Source organism: Furipterus horrens, unplaced genomic scaffold (assembly GCF_987537825.1).
Source record: "Furipterus horrens unplaced genomic scaffold, mFurHor1.1.pri manual_scaffold_3, whole genome shotgun sequence".
Taxonomy (NCBI): Eukaryota; Metazoa; Chordata; class Mammalia; order Chiroptera; family Furipteridae; genus Furipterus; species Furipterus horrens.
In genome coordinates, this window is record NW_028327173.1 from 35,701,087 (window position 1) to 35,727,412 (window position 26,326).

The following is a 26,326-nucleotide window of genomic DNA, read 5'->3' on the forward strand; positions in this document are numbered from 1 at the left end:
AGCCCCAAAAAACCCCAGATTTACACTTTTTTCTAATGACACCAAGTTTGATTTCATTACTACACTGCATAAAATATGGTTAACATGTATTTTTATTTTCCCTGTCTCTCTCTTTTTGTTTAAGGGGCCCAATATTTTCTTCTGCCTCAACCGACCTTAATCCGCCTCTGGGACTAAAATATGTCTCCTGGCAGCCTAAAAGCTAAAACATACTAGGATTGACTTCTGGTTTAATTCTAATAAGTATGTATTACCTTTTATCTGGGCCTAGCTTCTGTAGCATTTTTAAATACTGGAAAACAGTATGAGCCACCTAAAAACAAAACATCTGGTTACAATTTTGCATAAAGTGTTATCTATATATAAAAAAAAACTTCCATTTTAATTATTTACCTCATAGAAATGTTCATAACCCTCATCAGTCAATGTAATAGAAATGCTGAACACTGAATAAGTAGAATTTTGCTCAAATCCTGTCTCACCATTTCCACCGAATAATGCAAGAGCCCAGCACCTATAGTTAGAAAAATTAATCCAATCAATATCTTGGAACTGACAGTCTACAAATACATCAAATTAACAAAATAGGCAGGATTTCTATGTTAAATCTGAGAAATTCAGTTTTTGATGCAAACATGCTTTCCAACAATAAGTTTAAAAGTACAAATTTTAAAAGCACAAAGCCTCCCAAGGAATTGTAGTACATGCAGGAATCACCAGAAGGAAATAACAGCCATGTTTATTTAATAAAGACACTAATATATATTACAAAATAGTAAAATATTAACAGTTTTATGAAGTCATAGTAATTTTTATTGAACAGCAAAATATTAAAAATCTAAAATAAATAGAGAGAAAGCCAGAATAGAGTCGGAAATTCTAATTAAATTCAGCAAAGTTGAAAGGTTATGCACATCTCAAAGCATTTTACATTTATAGTGTAAGGCATATATGTACCTATAACATTACTCTTTTAAAATAACCCTGCCCTCTCAACTTTCTTTGAATGTTCTAGTACACACTAATGTTTTTAAGTACTTATTTAAATTTCTCATATACCTTTCCATTTTTGAATTAGTATTTAGAAAAATCAAAGGATTACTTTAATGTACTGGTCCTGACGCTTAAAGCTCTATTTCTATTATTTGGCTAGACAACTTAAACAAATGGCTAAATGCATTAGGAATCATTCTGCTACCACAACGACATATACTGTTCACAGTCCCACATACTTACTATGATTTATCTGTCCAAGGAAGTTCTCATTAGTCTACTTTTTGGGTTGTGAAAGCTTGGACATACTCATCATTTAAATAACTGACTTCCTTACTATTCGAATCTAAATTCTTGGTTAGAACTAACCTTTAATGTAATTCTGGAATTTATTAGTTTATGATTTTTTAAAATTTTGTGTACAACTACTTCCAACATGGGCTAAAACGGGGCTTCCAAGGAAATATACACATATAATACAACCATTAAAATAATCTAGGTTATTAAAGTGTATGTAATTAAGTATTAGATTTCATTCTAGGCTTTCTGGTAGGTAAAGCAAAAAGAGAAAAGAATAGGCTATATAACACTTATTGTATATTATTCTTCAGAGATTGCTACAATTTATTAATTGAATACTTGCTTTTTTCTAAGGTAAGAAAGAATGCTGCCTTTGCCTTCATGTCCAACCAGCCAAGAGATATAATGAAGTGGTTTCACCCTTTTAAAAAAATGTTAAGTTCAGAAATTTTAAAAAGTAAGGTATTAAAACATGAGAAAACCATATTTCTGAGACTACAACATTTGAGAATATGCTTATAATCTTATTTTCACATAAATTTCACTAAACATGAAATTATAATTAATTTGATAGTAGCAAGATAAAGACAGAAAACATGGTAAAATTTAACTTCATCTGAAATCACTGAATTAGTATATTCATTCCAAAATTTAAGACTACTGCTCTTCCTCTCAGACACCAAACTTACTTCTCTTTGTGGTGAAATCTTTCATTTTTGTTTCACCCAAAATGGAAATAATACAGATTCTTTATCATTTTAGAACCTAATGCAATATAAATAATTCTGTATCTATAAAAGCTTTCAGTATTCTATCACACTGCGGTAAACTGAAATGAGTTGTTGCTTTAAGGGTCAGAAAATCTGTTGTAGCTTTAGCGTTTCCTTTAAGTAATTGCCCTTGAGCAAAAAGCTTAGCCTCGCTATATTTTTTTTCCTCTTCACTTACGTAACTACTCATGGGGCATGGGGTTTTCATGAAAATGCAGTAACAGGTATAAAAATGCTTTATTATATAATAATATACTTTAACAGTCTGAGTAGTTGTATATATGTTATCATACTGTCTTTTCCCACTGGATTCTTACTATAATTTCAGAAATATAATCCTACCAAAAAAAATATAGAAAAATATATTGGGTTAGGAAATCTAAACATTCTTAAATTTTAAAATTACTACACAGAACTATGTACAGTAAACTTTTAAAAGTCAAGATATAATATTATGACTTCAACTATGTTAAGCAATCCCCAAACCCCACACAACATTGTTTAAAGTCTGAATTTGAGTCACATCTATAGTAAGACTGATGTAGGGGAGCAAATATTGCATCTGAACAAAGCGAACTGCACTGTATTTGATAACTCTGAAGGGATAAACAGTTGCTTCTTTGAAAAAAAAGGGGGCTCCCACAAAAAGCTAATTTAATGGGAATTCACATATTTGGGAATGCAAAATAAGACATGATGAATATCACATTAAAACAAATTAACAGTACACACACACACACACACAATAACTGAAAGGAAACATACAGAAATGTTAATGGTCTTTGGAAAACAGAATCATGAGTGACTTTTTTTTCTACTCTTCAGTAATTTTCAAGATTTTTACAATGAATTATCTTAATAATCAGTCAAAGCGTAAACAGGTTCTGTTAATTCAGAAAATAGGAAATAAAATGTTTTATATTCATTAATGTCTGAACAATATAAAATTATTGATATTAGTCATCTTTAGAACAGAGACCAAGAAAAGAAGCAGAGCTTTACTTTTTACTTAACACCTTTTTGTCCTATTTTAATATTTTATAAGCATGTATTATTTTTTAAATTTCAAAACAGATTCATAAACTTTTAAATATGCATGTAATGATTTTAACACTTTTGGAGACACTCTAACATAACTATATAATCAATGTATATTTTCGTATATTATCCTTGCACCAAAAGCCGGTAGACAATACATGTTCTCTGCTTTCTTACTGTAAGCATACTATTCTTATTAACTTCATGGGACCTGAATGTTTGAATACTTTAATACATACAGTTTTTAAAAAGCAATTTTTACTGAGCTTAGGCAACATGTATTTCTTTCTTTTCTTCTGCGTATGTGTGTATCCTCATGGTTTTGTTTTGTTGGAAATAGTTTTTTTAAATAGATTAAATTTTTATCAGTTTATTAGCATTTGTTTTTAATTAGAAAAGCATTTATAGGCATTGGCTGATCCTTACCTTTTAGAGAGTGTCTTAGCCCATGCTATACTGCTCAAATATGATAACTAAATAAATAAGCTGAAATGTTCTCTTAATTTGTATAAATCTGTCATAATTAATTCCCAACTCATATTAAGTCCTTGAGGACTTATGCTGCAGTCGTATTGCAAGCTCAAAATTATTTACTTTTGACAAGATCAAACTAAATGGTCACAACTGACAAAGTAAATACATTTTGTACTCAAAGCACTAAAGAAAATAATTACAGATGTTAGTATTCACAAAATAATACTTAATTTCAAAGATTCAGGAAAGGCAACCAGTTATAAAAAAAGCTCTAGTTTTTATACCCAAGAAGACATTAAAGTATATAGCAAGGCTTAAAAAATTTAATAGTGTGTCCCAGTTTTACCACATTACCTGTGTTTATACAAGAAATCCAGAACCCCCAAATTCAAACCATTTAATATGCTTTAAAATATGACTGTCAGTAATTAATGGAATAAATGTGCCCTTGAATTCTTACCTGTAATGTTGCTGTTGAGGGGGCAGTGCCCATGTGATGGTCAGAGCATGAATTTTTCTAATTGGAACAACTAAAAAATATTTTTTAGAAGAACAGATATAAGAATTTCTCCATAACGTTCACTATGTTACATGAAATTTTTTCCATTCAATAAATTTCACCCTTCATTAAACAGGGGGCATTAAATACAATGCAATTATTATTTCAAGTTGCCAATTTTCCAATATGAATAATGCAATTTTTGTGACTTCAGTTTCAATTTGATTTCACATGTACAAAAGAACTATCAAAATATTAAATGTTCCTAAGGATGGATCCCTTCTTGCAAGAAAGGATACAGCACTAGAAGTCAGGAGACCCATGGTTGAAATCCAGCCCTACCATCATCTTGCTATACATGTTCATATAATCTTGGGGAAAATCACTTTCACTTAAACCTTTGTGGATCTGTTTTCTGATGGTAGGTGAGTGAATTAGGCTAAAGTAGGTCTAAGATTCTTTCCAGTGCTATTATTCTCTGATTCTATAAAGAGAAAATCTAAAGCCAGAAAAAAAATACAACCAAAATAAGTCAGCTTAGCTATGGAGCCAACCAACAGCAGACAAAGGGTGTGACAAAACAGTCACTAATGAGAGGAAGGGAAGAGGAAAGAGACCGGCAATGGGGCAATAGAGGAGGAGGAAGGAATACTTAGGCAACTAGGATAAAGAGAAAAAAAATTGCCATGATAAAAAGAACAAAGAAAGAGAAATGGTGAATTTAAAATGTTTTTGCAATACTTATTATGGGCAAACTGCTAAGTAAATTATAGTATAATTATGTGATTGCTCACTGGGTAGTTATTACAAATGTAATATTAAATGAGAAAGGAAGAGATGGAGTGTATATACTTTATAATCTCAACTACATTAAGAAAATATACCTATAGAAACTCAAAAGGAAATTTGGCAAAATGACTTTTCTGGATGGTAAGATTTAGGGGTGATTTTTACCCCCTTATTGCTTCACAAATTTTTCTTCACCTAACATAAATTATTTTTATAATAAGGATATAAGAAAGCAATTTCCAAATGTTTTCCCCTCCCTACTTTTCTTTTTAATATTTTCCCCTCTTCTATTTTTTCTTTTTAAAGGCAAAAACAAAAACAGGAGCAGGATATAGATTAAATGAAATAGGAGAGAAACAAACAAACAAAAAAATCCCAAAGAACAAAAGGTAACAAGGGGAAAACAGGGAGAAAGCATGAAACAGACTGAAGCAGCAGCAGATCAATCAATCTGCTGCTGTCAGTGGCTAACTGGATCTCCACCATCCATCTACTCCCTTTCCAATCCAGCTGTACTTTCTGTTGTGTTCTCATTTTTGAAGAAAATTGGCAGCCTCAGTTAAGTTTAAGAGAATGTGCTAAAAGTTATTTCAAACAGTTTTAAACCTTTGGTTCACGAACCTCTATAAAGTTTGTTAAATGCTGGTGTGTCAAATGGATCCGTTAAATGGCCAAAGTTTGGTTTGGGTAACCCACTGAAAATAAAACAAATATATTAAAATTTAATTGGCAAAAGCCTTTATAAACAGTATCTTTAGGGATGCCTAACTAATAGGTATTTATAATTTATTCTACATACTCCTGGCTTTGAAAAGCATTCTACGCATAAGTGCATAGGTGGCAATAAAGCCACAAAATCCTGAACTATACAACCTATTGTTAACCTCTGTCCTAATGACTCAAATATCATTCAAACTCACAAGAGATATAAAAGAATAAATTAATGGGACATCCCCTTCCAATATTAACTGCCTCTTTCAGCACATTCAACCTCGGTTCTCCTCTTATACAAAGTCGTTTGAGAAAGAAACTTAAACTAGAGATAATTTTTAAATTCAACAAACATATATGGAGTGATTATTAGGTATAAAGCACTATATTAGGCACATTGGTACTTAGAACTTGATTCTCCTAGTAGAAGCTTCCCATCTGGTTAAAGATACTACAATATTTCTTCTAAAACATGATCAATATGAATTAATATTAAATATTTAGAAGTTTTCATCTTTCTGATTAGGAACCAAAGTTATTAGTGAATAATACTTAAGAAAAAAAATTTTAATGCTTGTCAGGAGTTGACAGAACCTAATGAATCTCTCTATTAAATTATACATCTGATTTTATTAGTAAAGTTTCACAGTAAAATATGTTTCAGTCTGCCACTTGACATTTCCATAGCTCAGCAATTTCCTGATCAAAGCAAACAAACAAAAATAAATAAAACCCTCAATTTTGTCATGACAAAGTACTGCTAATTATCATTTTAAATTAATAAAAAGCCAAAATAATAATAATCAGTTGTTATTACAAGTTAGTCTAATATTTTTAAAGCTAACTTTTCTTTCATAAATTTACAACAAATTATATCTTGAAACAAAGATATGGAAAAAGCCTAGCTTACTCACCTGATGCAGGAAAAAAATCTGATGTCATTTATTTTACAAAAATGCAAACTGCTAGGAGTGGGAAGGAAGACTTAACTGCTTCAGAATTTAAGTTTTTGTATTCTTTCTAACAAAAATCTAACAATAAAATGTCAAATATTTGTGTTATTTGATGAATTTGGGATGTACAAAAAATAGCTTTCTGAACTGGAATTCTCTACGATTTATAATAAAAGATAATTTGGTTCAACTATGTGAAACTAACGTTCCAGACAATATGTAAAGTCAATCGTCATCTAAAAGATATTTATTTTATGAGAAAAAGCATTTCAAGTTCCAAACAGCTGACTGAAACAACAAACTTTCAGATGACAATCTGTTCCGAGGCATGGGCTACAAATATATATATATATATATTCATTCTGCCTCTCAATACAATACGGTAGTCCCTCTCTATATCGCAGCCCACTTATTGCAGCCTCACTGTATCGTGGGATTTTTAAAAATATTATATTTAATTATTTATCGCGGATTTTTTGTTATATCGCGGGATTTTGCAGTACTGTATAAGTATGTTGTTAAAGTTACATAGGTTTACGAGTGTAGAATATGTTTAAGAACATATAAAAGTGGAAGAAGGTTAATAAGGGAGTGGGAAAGGTTAATAAGGGACTGGGAACGGTTTATAAGTGTGTGGGAAGGGTTTATAAAGCCCTAAAATATGTATAAATACTAAAATAAATGTAAGGTTCCTACGTCGCGGATTTTCACCTATCGCAAGAGGGACTAGAACGAAATACCTGCGCTAAGCGAGGGAATACTGTACTTGTTTTCGTATCACAATTTCAAAAATTTTCCACAGTAACAGAAAGGCGCTGAATAAATGTAAAAAATAAAGACAAAGTATTCAGAATTACTGCTTACTGTAAGTTTACAAGCTTATAAATTTTGAACTACATTAACTATGGAAACTTAGGTTCTCATCTTAGCTTTCCCACTCAAAAGTTGTGTGATCTTGCTAAACCACTTAAGGTCTTAATGACCTGTATAAAAAAAAGTCAAAAAAACCCCAAAATCTTTAGAATTCATAGAAGATATGGCTTCTTTAATTCTAAAGGTGTATGTTTTATAAAAGTAAATGACTTACTTGTCTGGTATCTGAGAGAAGATTTCAGTAACCCACTTTTCCAAAGTATCCAGTGTTTCTTAGGGAGGGTGAGGAGGAGAAAGGAAAATGCAATTAGATTTCTCATAGATCTTTAGCTATAAAACAAAGGGATTCTTTAATTTGAGTATATAGGGCCAAATCCTATATACATAATTTCTGTCTTCTAAATTCTTTGCTTATTATTTCATAGAAAATTCTTTTGAAATTTCTAATAAAACAGGAGATCAAAATGAAAAAGGAAACTTTAGCTTTATCCAGTGACTCATTTTAGTTCTACCAGGCACACAAGTTTCAGTAATTCTCAAAAGAGATGACCCAAGATATGACACACAAAGTGAAAATTACACTTAACAAAGTTCTGAATTTATTCTATACTACTTATAGAGATACCTAACTCTTAAATGGTATAATAAATGCTAAAGCTCCAAAATCAATTTAATCTATACTGTACAAGGTTCTCATCAAATATCTGGGGCTTATTTGCAACAATCATTAATATGTCTTATATTTGTCATCACAAAGGAAGAGAATGCAAAAGAAGCAATACCTAGTTGAAGAAAATGCATGTCCATGACAAGCTTATAAATAATAATTAACTAAAAATTATAAATTAGTATTACATACAGAATATGAAATCGTCTATTTTAACAAATGTAAAAGAAATCTAAATGCCCTTTAGTAGTTTGAACAAAAGAATCTACTATACCATACCATAATTTTACATTGAAGTCAACTTTAGCGGACAATTTTGATCCTAAATGCAAAGAATGTTTTATATTTAAGTGCGAAGTGAGCTCTCATGTTAATTTTGGTAATGAAAGAACAAAATTTTTAAAAATGAGAATATTAGGGTGAGAAGGTTCATTTTTCAAAAAATAATATGCAAACTATAACGTATATCAAAAGGAATAGTTTAGCAACCGACTGACTTCAAAAAATAGCCTAAGCTGACTGACATGGAAAGAAAACTACCATTATTTCTTTGATGAGAAAAAATTAACAAAAGTTACTGAAGGTAATGATAAAAGAACGAAAAGAGCAGAGGTACTAATCAGTATAATTTAAGATACATCTTCTGCAATAGTATCACCATAATGGAATTCAATTAATCATGTCATTTCACTGGACCCTACATAAGGATGAAAAGACAGACACCTTCCACTATAAGAGTTTATAATCAACATGGATTACATTCTAAACAAGAAATAACAGAGGCAGTAGGTGAATGTGGCTTAAAAAAAACAATTTATGACCTATTAGTACATTAGTATACTCACAGACTAACTTAGAAATAAGATCTATGTCTGCAAGAGAAAAAAATATTTGAGGATAATCAGATGATTTTCGTGCTGTGACCTCTACAAATTCTCATCTCCTTTAGTTCATAATTAAGATTAAGCATTGATGTAATTAACAGTGCACTCACTGCATCATTGGTCAAGGCAAACAAATCCAAAGAAAACACTACTTCAGAGTGATCCTAAGGGCCATAGTAGGTAATATTACCTTTGGATTGAACCACTAAAGTCATGTAATGAGCAGAGTAGTAATGCATCCAGAATTCTCTCAACCTAGTATATGTATCAATATTATTCTTTTTTGGCTCATGTTTGAGTGTCTCAGCATTTCCTGTAAAAAGATGAAAAAGATTATAGAAATAAAGTTTGCTTTGTTCAAAGTCTCTATACCAATAATACATGCTCTGGTCCTATACATAATTAAAGAAATAACCCAAGTAACTCAAGAATACTGAATCAGTGTATAATAAATAATATTACCATAAGACAAAAATTCCTGAGAAACTATTTTAAAGTATATTTAACACATAAGAAATTAATCTTGGACTTCCGGCCAAGATGGAGGCATAGGTAGACACACTGTGTCTCCCTCACAACTAAGAAGGAATTTACAACCACTTCAAAACTCAGGAAAAAAAAAGAAAGAAAGAAAATACAGAAAACTGAAACTACATGGAAGTTCAACAAACAAAGAAGAAATATTCAGCCAGAAAGGTAGAAGAGGCTGAGCTAGGATGGAGGAAATGAGGTGCAGTGTAGCGGCAGCGGCGGCGGAATGGCACCGCTAGCTGTAGCAGGGCTGGCAGCAGTGGCACAGGGACTCTAGCCTCAGAGAAACACACAGTCATACATTTTAAACCTGGGAAGCAGTCCAGTCCCAGACCAGGCCGCACAGCTTGTGGTTCCAGCACCAGGGAAAAAAGAGTAATGTTGCTTCTAACTGTGAAAACGAGTGGAGGTTGGGGAGGAGGAAGAAATTACCAATCTCTCAATAGAGGCAGCTTGTTAAGAATGGAAAGGGGGAAAAGTCATTGGAAAAGGGGCAAGTGAGGGGCAAACAACACTTTTCCCTCTCAGACCCCCCCTCCACATACAGCACCGCAATGTGGTGAAACAGGTCACCAGCATTAACAAATACCTAAGGCTCCACCCCTTACAGCGTAACAGGTGCGACAGCTCTACCTGAGACACAGAGGCAAACACAGAAAGCTGTCTAGATGAGAAAGAGAAGTACAGCCCAAAAGGAAGGGCAAATGAAGGTTACAGTGAGAGAACTAAGCAACAAAGAGATAATGAACATAACAGATGAAGAGATAGCCAACTTAACAGACGCACAGTCCAAAACACTGGTGGTAAAGATGCTCACAGACTTGACAGAAAAAGATTAAGCATGACAGAGAAGAAATGAAGGCTACACTAAGTGAAATGGAGGAAAATCCACACGAAAGTAGTGGTGAAGGAAAGGAAACCAGAGTTCAAATCAACATTGGAACATAAGGAAGAAAGAAACAGTCAACCAGTACAGAGGAAACAAGAATTGAAAAAAATACAAGAGGCTTAGAAACCTCTGGGATAGCTTTCAATGAGCCAACATCTGAATCAGAGGGGTGCCAGGAAAAGAGGAAGAGCAAGAAATTGAAAGTTTATGTGAAAAAATAATGAAGGAAAACTTCCCTAATTTGTAGAAGGAAATAGACATACAGGTCCAGGAAGCACAGAGAGTCCCAAACAAACTACAATCAGAAAAGCCCACACCAAGACACATCATAATTAAAATGCCAAAAGTGAAAGATAAAGAGAAACTGTTAAAAGCAACAAGAGAAAAGAAAACCTACAAAGGGGTACCTATAAGACTATCAGCTGATTTCTCAAAAGAAACTTTGCAGGCAAGAAGGGGCAGGCAAGAAGGGGCTAGCAAGAAGTATTCAATGTGACAAAAAGCAAGGAGCTACAACCAAGATTATTCTATCCAGCAAAGCTATCATTTAGAATGAAATGGCAGAGAAAGTGCTTTCCAGACAAGGTAAAGCTAAATCACCAAGTCATTATTATATGAAATGTTAAAGAGACTTATTTAAGAAAATGAAGATCAAAACCACGGACATTAAAATGACAACAAACTGAATCTAAAAAATAAAAACAAAAACAAACTAAGCAGACAACCAGAGTGGGAACAGAATCACAGGTATGGGGAGCATGTGGAAGGGTGTCAGCTGGGAGGGGGAAGAGGGGAGAAGGAGGGAAATGGTGCAGGATTGCTACTATGCAGGGTGCAGAATAGACAGGGGGATGTTAACAGTACAGGAAAGGGTTAAGCCAAAGAGCTTATATGCATGACCCATGGACTCTGCTGGATGGAGGGAGGTGCTGGGTGGAGGGGAGCAAAGGGAAAAGATATTGAAACAATTATAACAGCATAATCAATAAAACAGGAAAAAAACTAATCTCTAGTTGGTAAAACCTTTGCCAACAGTAATTGCCCTAAGCTTTCTTTCTTAGTAATTAGTCTACTATTCAATTCAGGTTTTATCTCTGAATTATTTTAATAATATTCTGACAATTGTAAATGAAAAAAAGAAAAGAATTTTTAAAATATTCTGCATAATTTTAAAAATAAACCACATAAAGCAAGGATGCCATATAAAATATTTATAACTGTACAAAATATACATGGAAGCAAAACATCCTTTGAAGTATCATTTTAATCTATTCATCTCAGATTTGGTCAAGAGGACTAATATTGGGCTATAACTAATTCTAACACTAAAAAAAAGGCATTATTAAAAACAAATACCATTTAAACAGTTTACCAATTAAACAAAATCATGTCACAGCTCAAAAAATATTAGAGAAATCATTGCTGAATCTCTGTTGATAAATGGAAATGTCAAATTGGAGCAGAGCCTTTATAATCAGATAGAGGTTCAAATCTCACATTCACCACTGTGTGATTTAAGCAAATTAAATAACTTCGCTTAGTGTGTTTATCTTTAAATAGATATGATAATGGTACCCAGCTCATAACATTGTATGACAATCAAATGAGATAATTCATGTACTGTTAGCAGAGTATCTAATATCCAAAAAGCATTCACAAAATGTTAGGTTCTATTCTTTATATAGTCGAAGTTAGAGAGCCTAATCTAGGCATACTTAACTACTTTGTGTTTGAAAATGTAAGGGACCTAGCTATCCTACCTCTATATTTTTCCTTTATTAATTTTTCATAATCTCTATCTTCCTTAACTAGAAAATATGAAATAGGATGAAGTATTTAGTATCTTACCCCAAAAAAATTTCCCCATAGGATGTCCAGGTCTAGCAAGACTTCCAAACAACATTTCCTTTCTGTTTGCATCAGAAGGTCTTGCAAGCTGATATTCTGTCAGTTTTAAAGAAACACATTTAATTACATGAAATTCATTATCTGCTTTATTATCTGGAAATCCAAGCTTAGAGAACTAAAAGTAAGGAAGTAATAAAAGTTCATTTTGTGAATCATGTGTTTTAAGACTCAAGTAGAGAACTCAATGATATAGGCCAGGCTCTATGACTTAACATATTTACAGCTTTGGATAGTCAGCTCACCTTTCTAGAGGTTTTGCCTTATTTTCAAATAAAACAAGGTAGTTAAGGATCTGAAAGTTTAAACTCTAGGATGTTATGTCAAGATTTTACTGATGAAAGTGTTAATAAAATGCTAAATAAAATTCCTTAGTACCTGAGAACTTTGTTATATGTTCTATTTAAATTTCCTGCAAAGCCAACTATGTTGGTAATAAAGTATTAATGGTTAAGAACAATCACTTTGAAGTGAGAAATATCTTGGCTAGAATCCACATTCTGCCATTTACTAAGCTGTACTACCTTGAGGGAGTTATGCAAGTTCCCTGATTCCACTTCTGCATCCATAAAAGGGAGTTACTAGTACCTAGCTCTAGCTGCTGGAGACAGAAAGGCAGACAATTAAAGACATGTGAATAAGATGACAATGATAAAAGAAAGACCGTCATATCTGAAAAGAAGAAAATAGTATCTGATTGCTGAGCTTTCAGAACTGGTTCATCAATACTAAAGTAGTTTTTTCACCAGTTAAAATTGAAGCGCTTTCCCCTTCACCCCGAACTCAAGTGAATTCTTCATACTTAGAAGGTTAAGTGACTAATGACATATACCTAGCTATTTATATCAGATCATAAACTAAAATCTAGGTCTCCTATCATCCAAAACAAACAAATATTTAAAAACAGAGGTTTTAGCTTAAGTTTATCTTAAAACAAAACTACTTATTTGTGTATATATGTATATGTATGTAGACGTATGCATATGAGGGGGAGATCCCCCCCAAAAATGGAATTATCTTCTGGCTTCTCCCCCCAGGTGAGTGTCCTAGGAACCCATCTATATCACTGTATCACCTGGCATTGTTGTGAGAGGCTGTGTTTGGCTTCAGTGAATTTCTTTTTAAGGTTCTTTCAACACTTCTGCCCATTTCATGATGTGGTGATTTATGAGTGCACCTGCCTACACTGTGGTTGAGTGTTCAGCAGTTTTTAACCCAAAATGGTGTGACTCCCATGCCTCACCCTCCCAATTTACCTAATCTTGCTCCAAGTGCCTTTTTTTGTTTCCCCAGATGAAAAAAGTCCTCAAAGAGAAACATTTTACTGAAGTGGAAGAGATGAAACAAAAAATGGCAGAAGCACTAAAAGGCACCAAAATCTATGAGTTCAAAAACCGTTTTGACCCTGGCTGCTGTGGCTCAGTGGACTTAGTGCCGGCCTGCGAGCCAAGTGTCACTGGTTCGATTCCCAGTCAGGGCACATGACTAGGCTGCACATTGGGGGCGTGAGTGAGAGGAAACCACATAGTGATGCTTCTCTCTCTCTCTTTCTCCTTTCCCCTCTCTCCAGAAATAAAAATAAATAAACAAGCAAATAAATAAATAAAACATTTTGAACAGTGGAAAAAATGTCTTCATAGGTGTATGGCATCAAATAGAGAGTACTTCAAAGGTGACTGAAGTTTAAACATGTAAGAATAAATACACAAATTTTTATAAATAAATTTGTCCAAATTTTTATGGGTCCCCCCTTATACATATATGTATACCCACACACACACACACACACACAATATATTGACTTAAACTTGTAAAATCAAATTAGAGGGTAAATTTTTAAACACTGATGTCAACCCATTCTCAAAACTATATGAAGAAAAATATACTGAAAACATTTAAGAGAGAGAATAGAGGATGTAGTTCCTAGGTCACAAAAAGGAAATTTTCCCTTGGTTATTTTGGTTTTCCATTCGCTCAAATATTTAACTGAGCCTATGATAAAACAGACGCTGTGGTATGGAAGTCATAAAAATGAAGAAAATAAATCCTTGATTATAAGGAGCTACTAGAGTTAGGAGGAATCTCACCCTCTTGTTACAAATGCCACAGTTAGTGACATTTCAATAAGTAAAACACAAGTCAGCTGACTTCCAAACAGATGGCTCTTTACAGTTTACTCAGCCCAGTGAATATGATAACTGATTATTAAAATAGACACTGAATTAAGCCAAGGAGGAAAATAATGCAAAAAGAGGAACAAGTACAGAGACCTTGCCTCTTCAGTTGCTGCAAGCCAAGCCTAACCTATATGAACTGGAAGTCTAGTATTACATTTTTCTAATGCTCAAATAAAGCAAGCAGGGTTAACGTACAATGGTGCTATTTATTAGGACTCTGTAATTCATTGATATTTTTAGCACAGTTCTATAATAAAGCCTCACCCTATACAAGCATCATTTTCTTTATGGTCTTCATTCTTTAAATCTCAAAGACAAGAAAAACTGTCAAAAATAAAATTAAATGCATTTCCTCCTCAGGGATTCAGTTTTTTCATTCATAAATGTTTTTTAGAACTACCAAAATTCAAACCACAAAGCACCTACACATGTAGCAACAAAGGATAAGCTATTTAAGTATCAGAATGGTATTCAAATCAAACCCTAAGAGAAACTCTCTATGCAAAAAGAGTACGTGCACTTTTAAAGTTTTAACACCCTATATTAGCTTTAAGAATTAGGCTCCTGCTCTGGCTGGGTAGCTCCATTGGTTAGAGTATCATCCCAACACGTCATGGTTGTGGGTTCTATCTCTCGTCAGGGCACATACAAGAAGCAAACAACGAATATATAAGTAAGTGAAAGAATAAATCGATGTTTCTCTCTGTCTAAAATCAGTAATAAATTAAAAAAAAAAAAAGAACTAGACTCCTGCCCTGCAAAAGATTAGTCACTATGGTAAACCCTCAAAATACAAGGCTGCAAAAATAAAAATCTACCACCCTTTTATTTCAAATCTATATTGAATTATGCATTTAATGGCTTCAGGAATAAATCTGATACATCTATCTCAATTTAGTCCTTATTATATAAAGATAAAATGGTTTAGTGATAAAGAATGATGAATGTATTAATAAATAACTAGCAATAAAGGCAAAAGTGGTAAGACATAAAGCACTGCTCTTACCACTATCAACAGCTTCAACTTCACGGTCAATTGCATCTCTGATCATTAGTGGATGGATGAAGAACTGAGCCCATCTGAAAAAAATAAAATTGGCATTTCTATTTGTGTTCAGTAAAAGCTCTTATCAGTCAATATCTTACTTTTTAATCAAGGAATTTTACTAAGTTGGAGATATACTTCATAATCATGTGTGTGTAAAATCTAAATAGTATTCTGCATTTCTATATTTTAAAGTCTACGAACTACTCTTTTTATTATAAAATTAAAGACCCACGCAAAAAAAGTATATAAAACATAAACATACAGACTAACGGATAACTATAAGATAAAGACCCCTGTGGCCATAACCTAGATCAAGAAATAGACCACTATCAGAACTCTAGAAGCATCCAACACTTACCATATCCTTAGAGTTAATATACCAAATGTTATAGTAATCACTTCTCTGCTTTTCTTTATAGTTTTACCATCTATATATATTTATATATTTCTAGACCAGTATTTCTTGATCTTTTTTATTTTATTATCAACCCCAGGAAGGCTTTGCAGAAATTTTCTCCTAATCATTTTATTGTATTTTAATACCACAGATAGTCTATTTATACACTATATATCTGTGGTTATATATATAAATATATATATATAATGTATAAAGCCTATTCTTTTTATTCAATGCATGGTTAAAATAATAAAATGAAATTTTTAAGTTAAAAGAAAATTTAAAATTATTTAAATTGACTTTTAGAGAGAGGAAGGGAGAGAGAGAAACATCGATCTGTTGTTCCACTGATTTATGCATTCGTTGGTTGTTTCTTGTATGTATGAACAAACAAAATGTGGTATAAATCCACAATGTAATACTATTTAGTGATGAAGTAATGACACCTGCTACAACATGGATGAACCTTGAAAATACATTAAATTTAAAAAGTCACTCACAAAAAGATCACATATTTTATGATTCCACTTATGTGAAATGATGGCCATTTTACAAATGAAAAAATGACACAGAGAAGTTAAACAGTTTCTCATGAACCCTCAGCTAGCAACTGGCAGAGTTAGCATTCCATCCACAGCAACCTGGCTCAAGAATGTATATTCAGAAACATTATACTAGACTGTTTCTCAAAATGAATGGCTTTTGTACAAGGAGTCCTGGTCAATTATTTGAGGTACTCCAAAGCACTTTGCTTAGCCGTAAGGGGCACATGAACAAATTCTGCTGTACCTCTGTGTTCCATATGTGGAATCATACAATATGTGGTCTTCTGTGGCTTTAATTTGATAATGTTTTTAAGGTTCATCCATGTTGTAGCATTTATCAGTACTTCATGTCATGGCTAAATAGTATTCCATTGTATGTCCATACATCAGTTGAAGGATGTTTAGTTGTTTGCACTTTCTGTTATGAATATTTGTGTATATAAGTGGGTTTTGAAGCTCACTTAGAGAAGAAACTTTTAACTAGCTACTAGATAGTCACAAGATATTGTCAATATTTTTTTCTTTTCAGTACACAGCATATTGATAGGATGAATAACTTCTGATGAATACAACAGAATATTTTTATTTAATTCTAAAACTTTGGGTTTTAGAATTTTAAAAAAAAAGGATCAAACTTAAACAACATTCTACCATGGCAACCAACTGGCACATGCAAACCACCTGTAGCAATGACTTTGAGATCAAACAATCATTTGAAAGTCCTCCAATCATCTATCCACCAGTTTGTAGCACTGATCCTGCATACACTTTGGAAATCTTCCACAAACTCAATGTCAGTCTAAATGGTACTTATGTGATACTCAAAAAAAAAAAAAAAAAAAAAAAAAAAAAATTACATAGCAAGGAAAAAATTTTGCTAAGTATGGTTAAGCTTTGGAGGACCATAAACCATTATAATATCAAACATTTTCTCACCGCTCCCCAAAGAAACCATCTTTGCCACCAAAGGGAACACTATCATGCCCCTGAGAATGTATGTACTAGAATATAGATTTGTTTTTGAACTTCATATAAATGGAAATAAATTGTGTGCTCTTTATATCCAATGTATTTAACTCAATACTATGTTTTTTTAATTTTTTTTTTTTAATCCTCACCTGAGGACATTTTTTTCATTGCCCCTAAAGAGGAAGGGAAACAGAGAAACATTGATCAGTTGCCTCCCATATGCACCTGGATCGGGAATCATTGCTGCAACCTACGTATGTGCCCTAATTGAGAATTGAACTCACAAATCCTTCGGTTATGGGACAATGCTCCAACCGAGCCACACTGGCCGAGGCAATACTATGTTTTTTTGTTTGTTTGTTTTTTAAGTATATTTTATTGATCATATTGTTACAGTAATCCCAATTTTTTTCCCTTTGCTCCCCTCCGCCCAGTACCCACTTCCCTCCAGCAGTCCTACCCCTCTTAGTTCACGTCCATGGGTCATGCATATAAGTTCTTTGACGTCATCCTTTCCTATATTATTCTTAACTTCACCCTATTTTGTACCAACCAGTTATGTTTCTTAATCCCTGCACCAGTTCATTTCTCCCCCATCCCCCTCCCAGCTAATAACCCTCCAAATGATCCCCTAGGGATCCAAATAACCCTCCAAATAACCCAGCACTTGCCCTTTTTCCAGGCAGTTTTCCTGCTTCCTGTGTGGGACTGGCGCCTCTCTAGCTGTTGCCCTGGCCGTGGTTCCCAGAGTGGGTGGGTCTGCGGGCATTCTAGGACTGTGGGAGCCTTTAAACAAGCAGACACTACTGAGAGACCAGCAGTTTTTCCTCCACCCCAACCCCCACTGGTTTGCACAGTCAGATGCAATGAGGCTGTTCCTATTCTGGTTTGCTTAGTTGGATTTTGTTTTAATTTTTTAGATTCAGTTGTTGATAGTTGTGAGTTTGTTGTCATTTTAATGACCATAGTTTTTATCCTAATTTTCTTAAATAAGTCCCTTTAACATTTCATATAATTGGTTTCGTGATGATGAACTCTTTTAGCTTTGCCTTGTCTGGGAAGCACTTTATCTGCCCTTCCATTCTAAGTGCTAGCTTTGCTGGATAGAGTAATCTTGGTTATAGGTCCTTGCTTTTCATCACATTGAGTACTTCTTGCCAATCCCTTCTTGCCTGCAAAGTTTCTTTTGGGAAATCAGCTGATAGTCTTATAGACACCCCATCTGTAGGTAACACTCTGCTTTTCTCTTGCTGTTTTTCAGATTCTCTCTTTATCTTTCACCTTTGGCATTTTAATTATGATGTGTCTTGGTGTGGTCCTTTTTGGCTCTAGCTTGTTTGGGACCCTCTGTGCTTCCTGGACTTATATGTCTATTCCCTTCACCAAATTTGGGAAGTTTTCCTTCATTATTTTTTCACATAAGCTTTCAATTTTTTGCTCTTCCTCTTCTTCTGGCACCCCTGAGTCAGATGTTGGCACATTTAAAAATTGTCCCAGAGGTTCCTAAGCCTCTCCTCATTTTATTCAATTCTTGTTTCCTCATTCTCTACAGGTTGACTGTTTTTTTTCTTCCTTATGTACCAAATCATTGATTTGAACCCCGCTTTCTTTTCCTTCACCATTGGTTTTGTGTGGATTTTCTTTCATTTCATTTAGCATAGCCTTCACTTTTTCCCTTATGTGTTTGCCCTACTTAAGCATATCTGTCAAGCCTGTGAGCATCTTTATCACCAGTGTTTTTGAACTCTACATCTGTTAGGTTGGCTATCTCCTCATTGCTTAGTTCTCCCACTGAAACCTTGATCCATTCCCTCTTTTGGGCCATACTTCTGTCTCCTCATCTTGACAGGCTCCTGTGTTTACCTCTGTGTCTTAGGTAGAGATGTCGCACCTGATAAGTTGTAATGGGCAGAGCCTTAGGTATTCGTATGGGTGACCCATTTCACCACGTTGTGGTGCTGTATGTGGGGGAGGCGTCTGAGAGGGAACAATGCCGCTGGTTCAGCACTTGCCTCTTTTCCAGGCATTTCTCCCGCTTCCCATGTAAGACTGGCGTCTCTCTACCTGTTGCCCTGGCCGCTGTTCCCAGAGTGGGTGGGTCTGCGGACATTCTAAGACTGTGGGGACCCTTTAAACAAGTGGACTCTACTGAGAGACTGGCAGTTTCTTCCTCTACCCCGACCCCCACTCATTTGCACAGTCAGAATCAATGAGGCTTTATTTTCCCTGGCGCTGGAACCGTAAGCTGTGTGGTCTGGTCTGGTCTGGTGTGGTCTGGTGCTGGGAGTGTTCCCCAGGTGTGCTTCCCTACTTTTTAAAACGTGTGACTGTGCTTTCCATCAACCTGCTGCTGCCGCCACACCGCGTCATCTCCGCCCTGACTCCGCCCCTCCTACCTCTTCTTTATATCTTTGTTGAACTTCCATGCAGCTTGGTTTTCTGGAACTTCTGGTTGTCTCTAGTTTTGAGGTAGTTATATTTCTTCTTAGTTGTGGTGGGAGATGCAGCATGTTTGTCTAGGCCATCTTGGCTGGAAGTCCCACACTATGTTTTTAATATTTATCCATCATGGTACATGTAGCTGTGTTTCATTTATTTTCATTGCAATAGAGTATGCCACTGTATGAATTCATTCATCTATTTTATTGCTGATGTGTAATTGGGCTTACTTCATGTTTGGACTACTACAAACAATGTTGCCATAAACATCAACATTCTTATAAATGTTCACTGGGGCATAAGTGCACAAATTTGTGTATATACATATGAAAGGAACTCCTAGGTAATAGCATGCTTGTGTATATGTTCAATATCACTAGCTAATACCAAACTTTTTCAAAGTGACTGTACTAATTTACACATACATCAGCAGTTCCAATGCCTCCATTTCTCCTCAATTTCACCCTCGCTTGATATTGTCAGGCTTTAAAATAATCTGCAACTTTTAGGATAGCTAAATCTCATAATGGTTTTCTTCATATTTTACTGATCTAATGAGACTGAACACCATTTCATAGTTATTAATAACTTGAATTTCTTCTTCTGTAAAATGCCTGTTTCATCCTTTTTTTCTATTAGGTGGTACTTTTTCTTATTGAAGTATATATAATCATCCATTTATATATAATTGTTACATGTAATTATACATATGAAATCTAAATTAAAAATCAATGATAGTTATTCTAACTGTAATTTATTACAAATATATTTTTCCACTTTCTAGTTGCTTTTTTCACACTCTTTAAGTACCTTTTAATAAACATAATGTATAATCATTTTTCCATTATGTTTTGTGCTTTTTGTATCTTGTTTGATAATTCTCATCTAGACTAAAGTCACACATCTCTAAAACTTTTAGTTGTAGTCTTCACTTTTTGGTCTATAATCCACTTAGACTTGATTTTTTGTATATGTTGTAAGGTAAGGAATCCATCTTGTTTCTGCCATTACAGAAGCCTGTCTTGACATCATTTCTTTAAAAAGCTCTTTCACACCCCGGCTGGTATGGCTCAGTGGATTGAGAACCAGCCTGTGAACCGAAGGACTGCTAGTTCGATTCTGGTTTGGGGCATATACCTGGGTTGTGGGCCAGGTACCCAGTTCGAGGCACATGAGAGGCAACCACACATTAATGTTTCTCTCCCCCTCTTTCTCCCTCCTTTCCCCTTCCTTCCCCTCTCTCTAAAAAGCAAATAAATAAAATCTTTTTTAAAAAAAATCAAGTGTCCACATATATGCTGGTCTATTTCCAGGATCTCTATTCTATTCCATCTTTTTGCTTAGCCCCGTGCTAATGACACAATGTCCTAACTACAAAACAGATCTTAATATCTAGTAGGTCAATTCCTGCTACCTTGTTATTTTTCCAATTCTAGTGAATTTTTCATTCGAGTAGTACGTTTCAACTCCAAAATTTCTATTTTATTCTATTTAATAACATATATCTCTTTACTGATATTCTCTATTTAGTAAGACATCATTCTCATACTTTCCTTTAGTTCTTAGACAGTTTTCTTTAGTTCTCTGAACATATTTAAAGTAGCTGATTTAAACTCTTTGTCTAGTAAGTTCAGAATCTGTACTTTCTCAGGGACAGTTTATAGTGACTGCTGTTTATGGCTCATACTTTGCCTTTCTCGTAATTTTCTGTTGAAAACATTTTAAATTATATAACGTGGCAACTCTGAAAATCAAGATTCTCCTCCCTCAAGGTTTCTTGTTATTGCTGTTTGTTATTGTTACTGAGTGTGTGTGTGTGTGTGTGTGTGTTGCCTTTCTTAAACTAATTCTGTGCAGTTTGTGTTCTTTGACAGGTTTGGTTAACTTAGTGGTAAGTTCTAGCTGCACAAAGATTCTCTTAAATGCCTGTAATCAGCCCTACCAAGGGGCTGTGTGTGCATATTGGGGCACACCTTCAGCATTCTGTTAGGCAGTTTACAACTCTGCCTTAGCTATAATACTGCTTTCACAAAGACTCAAGGTCAATCAAAGTAAGACCTTAAGGCTTTTTCAGGTCTTTGTTGAGCATGCATACTGCCCTGGACCTGGCAGAGCCATATGCATATATATGGCCTTCCAAGATTCCCCAGAATGTATTGGGTTTTCTATTTTAATGATCACATCTCAGTTCAAGATGTTCTTTTTTGCCCTGACTGGGTAGCTCAGTTGGTTAGTGCATCGACCCAATTGGCCAAAGTTGTGGGTTTGATCCCCGGTCAAGGCACATGTAAGAAGCAACCAATGAATGCATAAATAAGTAGATCAATAAATCAGTGTTGTTTTTTTCTCTCTCCCTCTCTCTCTAAAAATCAATAAATTTTAAAAATTTTTTAAATAAAAAGTTCTTAATTATTTTTATTTTTCAAATCTTATAGGTCACATTTTAGTTTCTTATTACTTGAAACTGAGTATTTAAACTTACCTCTTATTTCTTTAAAAACATGAAGTATAATCACTTTTATAATTTGTTTCTAACCACTCAAATATCTAAGAATTCTAAGGCATAAGAAATCTTGTTCTGTTATCTATTTCATTCACATTGTCTTGCTTTCTTGTGTGCCTGCTTATGTTTGAATGCTGGTCATTTTACTTCAAAAACTATTTATAGGAATAATGTAAGGCATAGGATAAATCCTCTTGAGAGGATTTGTGTATGCTTCCCTCAGGCATCTGAGAACACTACCAGTTCTGGACCATGTTAAATTATAATCAAAACTTGAGGTTCACCATAAGACTTAGGCATTTTGAAACTAGGTTGTAATTCCTCCAGATGGCTTATCCATTTCCTCAGCCTGAGTGTGAAGCCTTTAGAGTGCCAGTTTATCATGAGGAGGGTCTCCCGTTATATATTCCACTTTGTGGATGTCTTGGTCTTTGATATTTCTGGCCCTCACCCTGAAATATTTATTTTAAAAAGTTCAAATTTATTGAAATTAGAAAATGTCATCAGGGCAAAAGCAGCTTCCATTCTCATTTACTTTACTAGAGTAAAAATTCAGTCATTTCCTCAACTTTTTACTTAAATGGTCCAACATAGTAATAATAATGTGATCTGTGTGAGGGAATTGGATTTTACTGACCTATTAAAAAATACTGACACGATCTATATGAGTCATTTGCAAATGATTCAAAGACTTTTTATTCCTTACTAACTGTAGAAGTATACTATTATGATATTTATTATAGTACCTGCAATACATGTTGCTCTATCACTACCTACCATTTTTAGCATGAAGTCATGATATGATATTCTTATTAATTTCTCCTATTAATCCAGTAGCATTCTTCTTAATTCTTGTAGGTTCCTTTTTATTTTTTAAAGAGAAAGAAGAAGGAAGTGAGGGAGAGATGGACAGAAAGAGGGAGAGGGAAAGAGAGAGAAACACCAATTTGCTCTTCAACCCATTCATGCACTAATTGGTTGATTCTTGTGTGTACCTTGACCAATATCTCTGCCCTCAAGAGGCTTATTTATACTGATCACACTCAACTTCTTTTTTTATATTTCAGTGTTACATTTACGTAGAATTTTCTAAAAAGTGACTCTTGTTTTTCTAGTGTAGAATCAGGTCTGCAACCTAGTATTATCAAAACTCTATGCGAGTACAAAAGGCAACCAATCAGTGTTTCTCTCATACATCAATGTTTCTCTCCCTCTCTCCCTCCCTTCCCCTCTTTCTAAAATCAATAAGCATGTCCTCAGGTAAGGGTTAAAAACAAAACAAAACTCTCTACTAATGCACTGATACTAATTTTCTTGAAACCAATTTTGCAGTGAATGTCAAAAGTTTTACAAAGGTGAGAAAAAAACATTAAAATATACATGCAAGTATATTCAGCAATCTCACTTTTTAGAAGTTAATTAAAATATATAATTAAGAATGTACACAGACTTCCGGCTAAGATTTAGGCATAGGTAGACATGTTCCACCTCCTCGCACAACCATAAAAAGGAACACAACTATCTCAAAACAAAAAACAACCAAACTGCCAGAAAACCGAACTGTATGGAAGTTTGACAACCAAGTTCTTAAAGAACTATCCATCCAGATGGGTAAAGGAGCGGAGATGGGGAGCCGGGAAGGAGAGGATGTGGTGTAGCAGCAGCAGCTGGCAGAACAGATGGTCCCACATTCACCTGTGACAGATAAAAGCCAGAAGGGACACCTGAGAAGCAATCCCAGCCTCAGGCCAGACCTCACAGCCCAGGGTTCCCATCCCCAGAAAATAAAGCCTCATAGCTTCTAGCTGTGAAAACCAGTGGGGGTTGGGGTGGCAGAAGAAACTGCACATCTCTCAGGAGAGTCTGTTTAGAGGGCCTCCCCATGGTCCTAGAATGTACACAAACCCATCCACTCTGGGAACCACAACCATGGCATCAGCTAAAGGGGCACCAGTTGGATGAGGAAGGGGGTAAAGTGACTAGAAAAGGGGTAAGTGTTGAGCAAGTGGCACTGTTCCCTCTCTGGCCTCTCCCCCAGACACAGCACCACAAAGCAGTGAAACGGGTGGCCCCACACTGACAAATACCTAAGGTACCTCCCCTTATAACATAACAGGTTCACCAAGACAGGGAGTAAAAGCAGCTCTACTTAATACACAGAAACAAACACAGGGAGGCTGCCAAATTGAGGAGACAAAGAGATATGGCCCAAATGAAAGAACAGATCAAAACTCCAGAAAAAGAACTAAGTAAAATGGAGCTCGCCAACCTATCAGATGCAGAATTCAAAAGGATGCTCAGAAAACTCACTGAGTACAGCAAACTACACTAAGTAAAATAAAGACACAAGGAGCCACTAGTGAAGGGAAGGAAGCCAGGGTTCAAATAAATGAATTGGAACATAAGAAAGAAATAAACAGTCAACCAGTACAGAATGAACAAGAATTCAAAAAACAAGAGAATAAGAAGACTCTGGGACATCTCCTAAAGTGCCAACATCTAAATCACAGGGATACTGGAAGGAAAAGGGAGAGAGCAAGAAACTAAAAACTTGTTTGAAAATATAATGAAAGAAAACTTCTCTAATTTGGTGAAGAAAATAGACATACAAGTCCAGGAACCACAGATAGTCCCAAACAGGACCACACCAAGACACATCATAATTAAAATGCCAAAGGTTAAAGATAAAGAGCATCCTAAAAGCAACAAGAGGAAAGCAGAGCACTACCTACAAAGGAGTTCCCATAAGACTATTAACAGACATCTCAAAAGAAACTTTGCAGGCAAGAAGGGACTGGCAAGAAGTAGTCAATGTGATAAAAAGCACGGACCTACAACCTAGATTACTCTATCCAGCAAGGCTATCGTTTAGAATAGAAGGGCAGATAAAATGCTTCCCAGAGAAGGTAAAGCTAAAGGAGTTCATCATCACCAAGTCCTTACTATATGAAACGTTAAAGGGACTTATTTAAGAAAAAGAAGATCAAAACTATGAACATTAAAATGACAACAAACTCACAATTATCAACTGAATCTAAAAAACAAAAACAAACTCACAACTACCCCCATGAATCTAAAAAACAAAAACAAACTAAGCAAACAACTAGAATGGGAACAGAATCATAGATGTGGAGATCATATGGCGGGTTATCACCGGGGAGATACAAAGGGGAGAATGGGGAAAAAAGTACAGGGATTAAGAAGCATAACTGGTACATAAAAAATAGACAGGGCTATATTAAGACTAGTAAGGGAAATGGAGAAGCCGAAGAACTTCTATGCATGACCCATGGACATGTACTAAAGATGGGGATTGCAGGAGGGAAGGGAGGGCGCTGAGCTGGGTGGGGGCAAAGGAAAAAATATTGGTACAACTGTAATAGCATAATCAATAAAACATACAAAAAGAAAGAATATGCAAATATTAGGATATTCATTACAACATTACAATACTAGAAAACTGGAAAGAACTGTCTAATATTATATAACTGATTTGAAAGATTATGGTATATCTATACAATGTAAATAATCGTCGTCGGCAGCCGTCCGTCTCGAGAGACGATGGTGTAGCTTCTTAAGAGTCTATCTGCACCGCCGAGAATGGCTGTGCAGTCCGACTCGGGAGTGACATCGTATCTGTCTCCTCCCGTGTTGAATCGACATCTTGCGATGACGCTGAAGCTACAGAGCCTGGGCAGGGTGATATGGAGGGTCTGCTGTTGCCCATGCAGCAGACCCCCCCTCTCTTCGCAGCTGAAGGGTCCAAGGGAAAGACGGAGTCAATACAGCTTGGCTTCAGGTGCGCCGCAGGAGTTGCCGGTGTTGACTACAACGTCAAACCGCCTTAGGGACTCCGGCTCCGGATTTTCTGTCGGGGTTTACTCCCTTAGCCTTTCCCCTGAAGAGGTATGCCGCAAGGCAGCGGAGGTTTTTTGGAGTCAGAGTTTTCCTTCTCTGATGTACCCTGACTGG

The 26,326-nt window shown here is 35.0% G+C and overlaps 1 protein-coding gene across 3 annotated transcripts in view; it reads right to left on the minus strand.

Annotated features, from left to right (window-relative positions):
• NRDC (nardilysin convertase) overlaps nucleotides 1-26,326 on the minus strand; it is a 71,871-nt gene that overhangs the window by 26,548 nt on the left and 18,997 nt on the right. For all 3 annotated transcript variants that reach the window (XM_090269442.1, XM_090269443.1, XM_090269441.1), the window contains exons 5-13: nucleotides 15,460-15,533; nucleotides 12,220-12,315; nucleotides 9,142-9,264; nucleotides 7,615-7,672; nucleotides 5,485-5,558; nucleotides 4,036-4,105; nucleotides 1,637-1,714; nucleotides 394-514; nucleotides 255-313 (exon numbers count right to left, since the gene is read on the minus strand). In XM_090269442.1, the coding sequence (XP_090125568.1) occupies nucleotides 255-313; nucleotides 394-514; nucleotides 1,637-1,714; nucleotides 4,036-4,105; nucleotides 5,485-5,558; nucleotides 7,615-7,672; nucleotides 9,142-9,264; nucleotides 12,220-12,315; nucleotides 15,460-15,533 (753 nt within the window). The remainder of the gene's footprint in view (nucleotides 1-254; nucleotides 314-393; nucleotides 515-1,636; nucleotides 1,715-4,035; nucleotides 4,106-5,484; nucleotides 5,559-7,614; nucleotides 7,673-9,141; nucleotides 9,265-12,219; nucleotides 12,316-15,459; nucleotides 15,534-26,326) is intronic.